General features: G+C 33.9%; 1 protein-coding gene and 1 pseudogene across 1 annotated transcript in view; both read left to right on the top strand.

Annotated features, from left to right (window-relative positions):
- PALS2 (protein associated with LIN7 2, MAGUK p55 family member) overlaps positions 1–6480 on the top strand; it is a 63580-nt gene extending 57100 nt beyond the window's left edge. Inside the window, exon 11 of the mRNA XM_047097305.1 lies at positions 3780–6480. Coding sequence (XP_046953261.1) covers positions 3780–3956 — 177 coding nt within the window. The 3' untranslated portion in view covers positions 3957–6480. The remainder of the gene's footprint in view (positions 1–3779) is intronic.
- Positions 2970–3393, top strand: LOC124525037 (40S ribosomal protein S15a-like; annotated as a pseudogene).
- Positions 6481–7137: the final 657 nt, after the last annotated feature.

Consider the following 7137-nt stretch of genomic DNA (forward strand, 5'->3'; position numbering starts at 1 on the left):
AGCAAACTATGTCATGAATTCATACTGAAACTTCCCATTCAAATTCAGAATTACAAGGTCTTTATTTAACCTCTTTTATATGTATATCTCCTTTCCCCTACCCTGAGTATCCCAGTTCTCAAAAACACTGGGAATGTTAACTGGGAATGTTAGACCTAAAATAATCATATAATTGCTCATTTACTTAATCACACAGTACACACACAGCAGTGTGAGAATAAGTATACTGACACTACGGGGTATGATTACCATGAACTGTTTTTTTTTTTGGTTTTTTTTTTTGTTTTGTTTTTTTGTCCTTAGGGTTTATCCCCTGAATATATACAGTCAAATCACTGTGTTTAAAGTCCCTTGAAATACTTCCTCTCTGTGTACTTAGTTATTACTCTTTTTTTTAATGTTTATATATTTTGAGAGAGAGGGAAAAAGAGAATCCTAAGGAGGCTCCATGGTTAGCACAAGCCTGACACTAGGTTTGATCTCACAACTATAAGATCATGACCTGAGCTGAAATCTAGTCAGGCACTTAACTGACAGAGCCACCTAGGTGCCTCTACTTACCATTCGTTTTGATGTTTAAATTGGCCTATGTTTAGCTCATGGGAATATTCAGTTTGTCTTCTGAGTCTTTTTAACACAACCCCAATAATCTTTGACGACTCTTTTCTTTCTAGTACAACAAACTGTTCCAGGTTTCTTACACATTTATTGGCCCAGATCTGAACCAGCCATCCAAAATCCCTGGTTCCTTTTAGTGGGAAATGGTATTTAGAGACGATATAGGTACTAAAGTTGTGCATTCAACTTAGTTACTCATTATTTCTAGGCCTTTTCGGTGGCCAGATATAGGAAATATATTTTCCTTTTTCAGAAAACATACATCATTAGTTCAATTTGATGGTTCCAGTTTAAACTTTACATTATTTTACTTCTTTGACTCTGTATTTCTCATTTTTCTTATGCTGAAAATATTGGTTCCTGATAACATAATTTCTTACTTTACATATAAACTGAGAACCTACTATGTATATGATTTCTGAGTAACAATATCAGTATTAATGTCAATAGTATGATTATTGAAAACTTTTAAGTTTTGGGCTTTTAAAAAAGTTTTTCCTAAGATCTATTCCAGTGGGTATTATTTAATTTTAACGTTACTGAAATAATTCCTTTCTGTGTAGTTAAACCATCAACTTAAAACACTGGTTTATTTCATTTTCCTTTTTATTTTGAGGTATTGTTCTTTTTTTCATGTGAATTTAATTTTCTTGTATCATTCTATACATTTAATAGTTCTAAAGTAAATCTTAACAGAAAAATCTAGCTTTTCTCTGTTCTCTACACACCCACCTACAAAGGTAGCCATTTTCACTATTTGTTTTTAATATAAGCAAGTATGTATATGTGTGTATCCTTTCTCCCCTATTTCTTACATAAAAAGTCTCTTATTATATACGGTAGTCTGCCTGCATTTTCCACCTACCAATATAGTCTAGACATCCATCTGTATGTTGTACTCTGCTATTGTTGCATGATTGTTATTGCCCAAAACAACCTTTTTTTTTTTTTTTTAATGAACCAGATTGCTAGTGACTGTAATAGGTAAAAATTATTTTCAAGGTGAGTTGTGGCTGTACATCTATCATAAAAGATATTTTAGTTGTTTCAAACTGATTTAGAGATGTCAGTGATGTTAACTAAAATATAAGTAGTAGTGTCCCTAAGGCCTAGTTTGGAACCCATTTGTCTCTCTACACTTCCCTTTAGGTGTTTTTACCATTGGTAAAATGGTTTTATGTACCATTGTTACACTGATGATTTCTAGTTCATGTATAGGTAACCCAGGCCTCCGAGCTCTGACTTTTACCCATTGGTAAAATGGTTTTATGTACCATTGTTACATTGATGATTCCTAGTTCATGTATAGGTAATCCAGGCCGCCAAGCTCTGACTTGCATAACCTATCACTACTTAGCACTTAGATGTTACCCAAGACATCTTAAACTTAACATACACAAAGTAGAACATTTTCCCCCCAAAATTATGCTCTCCCTACTCCCACCCCCAACTTTGCATTTTCTACAATTACCTCTTCCACATCTTGATTCATTTTCCTCACTTTTCACATTCATAGCTAATATTGATGATTTTATCACCAAAATATATTTCCAGTCCGGTGTCATTTCCATCTCCTCTTTCTCCATCACAAGCCAGAGATGCCTTTCCATTGCATGTGGGTCCTCCAGGACCTAGCCTGTACTCATCTCCATGTTACCCCCACCCTTAGTCCCTCTGTCCATCCTGACCTTTCAGTATCTTAAAACACATCAGGGTCATTTCCCTCCTGGGTTTTTCATTGGTGTTTCCTCTGCTTGGAATGCTCTTTCCCCCCACTATAGTTCTCAGGCTAAATGTCATTTACTCAGTGTCTTTGTAATCATAATCACTCTTTCTAAAGTAGAAGTCTCAAAATTCTTTGTTCTTGGTTGGTTTCTTTTATAGTACTCATTACAACTTGGAAGTTTTTGTGTTTATTTGCCCTTTATCTGTCTCCTCCACTGGAGGGTAGAAACCCACTCTCTCTTATTCATTGTTCTATCTATAGATGATGAAACATAGTAGACACCTTAATAGGAACTCAATAAATATTTGAAGAACATATAGAAAAAATGTGAAATTTCATTTTTAAAGTTGCAATTTAATGAAAAGCTTCACTTGCTCATGCAGAACCCATTACTTATTTATTCTCCATATTATTCCAAAATATTTTACAAAATATAAACAATGCTAGCTACAGAAATAAATGTGTGTGTGAGTATATGTTGTTGGAGGTGGGAAACATGTGGTTAGTCTTCAAAATACATTTCTAAGATTCTCTTTCCTAGAATTAGGCAGCAGATTTGGCTTTGAGCTTAAAAGTCACTGCAGAATGGTTTCCATGATCTACAGAACCTGTAAGATAAAAATCTTTTGAACTCTTTCCACCATCTTTCTGTGCCGCCATATTGGTATACATGAATGTCCTGGCAGATGCTCTTAAGAGCATTAACAGTGCTGAAAAGAGAGGCAAATGCCAGGTTCTTACTAGGCCATGCTCCAAAGTCATTATCCAGTTTCTAAACTGTGATGATGAAACGTGGTTACACTGGCAAATTTGAAATCATTCATGATCACAGAGCTGGGAAAATTGTTACAAACCTCATAAGCTGGTTAAACAACTGTGGAGTTATCAGCCCCAGATTTTATGTACAACTCAAAGATCTAGAAAAATGGCAGAATAATCTCCTGTCCCACCAGTTTGGTTTCATTGTACTGACCACCTCAGCTGGCATGCAGGATCATGAAGAAGCAAGACAAAAACACAAAGGGAAAATTCTAGGATTCTTTTTCTAGGATGTCATACATATATTCAAATTAAAAAAAAAAAATCATTTGAAGAGGATGCTATAGTTGTGCTAGAAACCTAAAATAATTCTTTTATTACCTTAGATTTCACCCTGAGTTTATTATCAGCAGTTGTTTAATTAGGAATATTTTCCTAAGATCAATGAAATAGAAGATAGAGAATACTCATAAAGCAAACATGAACTCTGCTGTAAAGACTAGGATATGAACATATGGTAATGTTTTTTTCAGCACTATATAAATTAGATTTTGAGAATTAATATTAATCACCATAAATAAAAGTCCAATGTACTTAGTTCTTACATTCACTTTGGTGTTTGAGCAAGCAAATACACCTTATGATAGAAACATTTCCTTTTAACACTCTTTGACAGGACTCTGACTTGAAGAAAACCGTGGATGAAAGTGCACGAATTCAGAGAGCATACAACCACTATTTTGATTTGATCATCGTAAACGACAATCTAGACAAAGCCTTTGAAAAACTACAAACTGCCATAGAGAAGCTGAGAATGGAGCCACAGTGGGTCCCAATCAGCTGGGTTTACTGATGATTCACTAAGGTTCAGAATGGAAATAAAACTTTTTAAAAGTGACTGCAACAAATAAGCCTTCTACTGAGAAAATACATGAACAGATAGACAATATCTGCCAAGTTTAGGCATTTTTATTGTGTAGATTGAAATACCAGTACACTATTCTGAATTTTTATATAAAATGTGGTTGGGAAGGTGTACTAATATATAATTTATCTTAATTTTTCTAACTTTTTATGGATAATATTTCTATTCATACCACATAAAGAAATGCGTTGAAGCATTTTGTATATGTTTTGATTTAGTACCCTTGCCTTTTTCATCAAAGGAATTTTCAAATCCTTCATGCTCATATTGGTCTCCCATTTTCACTGTGATAATGAATACTTGAAATAGTTTTGTAAAGCTGTCCTTTGGTTCAGTATCAACTAGTGAAGGGTCAGTTACTCCTAGGAAAAAATTGTTGTTATTGGCCTTCTTTCCTAATACAAATTCTTACAGAAGCAGGACTGTAACGTCAGTGCCATCCAAGGCTGACATTGAAAGTCTGCTCAACGCTACATGGCTTCATTATTTCAAAGATAGATGGCTATCCATTCTAATTTAAACAAATATATTGGTTTCTTTTCCCTTCATTTCTATCTTGAGGGGAAAAGTGAAGAGCAATAGTTGGCACTCTCATTTGTTGCCATGACAGGCTGATGCTTGAGTGAATGTGTCCCCAGCAAGCAAGGCCATGCAGGCTGAGAGAGTGCCTTATCCTGTAACACGTAAACTGACACAAAGTTGATTTATTTTCACATGTAGAAATTTGACAAAAATGAGCCTACTGCTTTCAACAGGTTTTCATTAGGATACGGTCAGCAAATGTATTATGCCTCTGCAAATTTTTTTGATGCTTTAAAATGCCTCTAAGTTTGCAAGTGGGGGATTTGGTGAACAATCAGTGTGCTTTTTTTGAAGTGGGATGTGATTGTTAGAATATTTGTTAAATCTGTTGTGTTGAGAACCAAATCCATTGAACAATTTATAAGATTTGCAAATAACTGTAAGCCGTTTCATCCATATGTAATATATACATTATATAATATGTACATTGTATGTATTATATAATATATATTAAAAAAGGTTTCATATATTGTTTTTACGTTTCTGTTAGGAAATGTACTTTTTTGTTTAATGATTAGGAAAACAAAACAGCTCCCCTCCTTTAGATGCGTTAACATACTCAGATTTTTAAGATTCATCTCCATTTGTATCTCCCTTTAGGATTCTTACATGGTATATATTCTTCCTCAAACATATTTAGAGATGTAGCTCATCATTAAACTAAGTTAGCCATGTTTTATATTGCTGCCAACTTTTCACAGGGACAGTATTCACACTTAAAAGGTTAGGTGCTTAAATATTAGTGGTCATCTTTGTCAGTGGTAGGCATTAGACACCTGGCTGTTGAATTTGTTTTCTTCTCAGCAAAGCTGTCACATGGAATGCCAGCCAGGAGCACTTAGAGGGAAGAGAAAATACACGGCAGTAAGCAGTATGCACACATTGCTTTAAATCTTTTTAACAATGAAACAACGCCCAAGTTGCTGTATGGTTAAGAGTGGAAATCTATAGGTATTTTTTTCTAGAATCTCATATCCAGAACACAAATTAATGTTCTTTGTCCTAGCATAGGACATCAGTGGCAAAATGGATCATACCCTTTTAATAACTTTGGTAACTTTTAAACGACGTATATTTACATCAGAATTCTGGCTTCTCAAAGCAACCTGAATCAAAGCACAGTGTCAAGGTAATATCTTATGACTTAATGTTTCAACATACTATAAATTTTAAGAGAAGTTTCATTTTCATGTTCTCAGGAAATGTGCTGTCTTCTATGGTATGCCTTCATGCTGCTGCATGGAGCCTCTGTGAACAACTGTACGATCATCATAACAGCACAAGTTTATCCACAAAAATATTTCAACTGTCTTGACATGATAGAGATGATTTTTACATCATATATATTTTTAGCTTTATCATGTAGCATAAAATGCATATTAGAAAATAGTCTATACTTAAAGGAATTATTTCTATTATAAATTGTATTCATGACTAATTAATACACACTTGATTCCCCATAATATAAAATGAAATAATGCTCTTTAGTTAATTTCAGTCAAGATGCCAGAGCTGAAGAGAATAAATTCAGAGAAGTTCATTGTATCTCAATAGAGTCATTGAACTTGAAACTGAAGTCTCCTCTGAGTCTGCAGGACCTGGCAGATCTCTGCTGGGGCAAGGAGTCCCAAGGGCCCCAGTAGTCTCCCAAGGCAACAAGAGTATAGTTGTAATCAAGGAAATGTGAATCTCTCTTGTGGGAAATATACAAAATAATGAGCTTTACCGAAGAGAAATGGTTTAAAGTGATGTTGAACAACTGATAATAGTTAAAATACACATGCACCTGCATATGCTTTTGGGAAACGTGCCAATACGTTAATGTACATGAGCATTCTTTGTAGACAGATGAATGTCCACATTCAGCATTCAGGGCATGACTATTTCCATACAACTAAATATTATGTGTGTGTGTGTGTGTGTGTGTGTGTATATATATATATATATATATATGTATATATATATATATATATATATATATATATATTTTCAAATGTACAAATACCCATAGAATTGATGTTCCTGGGTAAGCCATATAACACTGTAACTAGTGGAATACATGCAATGCATTGCAAGTAGAGTTTCACTTTTGTTCTAGCCATGCCTTGATTATGCAGTCTCTATTTGTTTGATATTTGGATAATATCAATCCAATCCATCAGGACTTTGTTTACTTTTATCAATTCTAACTATACAGTTGCTGAACATAGCTTTTTAAAATAGAAATCATAAGCCCATGAACGACTACAGCAATAGTAGCCTGAATCTAGATTCTAGAATCTAGTAAATTTACTTATAGTAACTTATAAGGACAACTTTCCTTTAAAAGAGCAAATTGATTAACACAAATTTAGAAAATAATGCAAATTAGCAATAAAATACAATAGGGTAGCATTATAGATTATGGCCAGATACTAACTGCTTTGACCATACTTTCTTAATGACAATAAAAGATGATCTTTGCTTTAACAATTCATTAAATTGATACTTATTGTTAGGTAAAACAACAAGTGTCATAATCTAGTAA

This window comes from Lynx rufus, unplaced genomic scaffold (genome assembly GCF_022079265.1).
Source record: "Lynx rufus isolate CCGP_SWC_20201006 ecotype Redwood Valley unplaced genomic scaffold, mLynRuf1.p SCAF_4, whole genome shotgun sequence".
NCBI classification, from domain to species: Eukaryota; Metazoa; Chordata; class Mammalia; order Carnivora; family Felidae; genus Lynx; species Lynx rufus.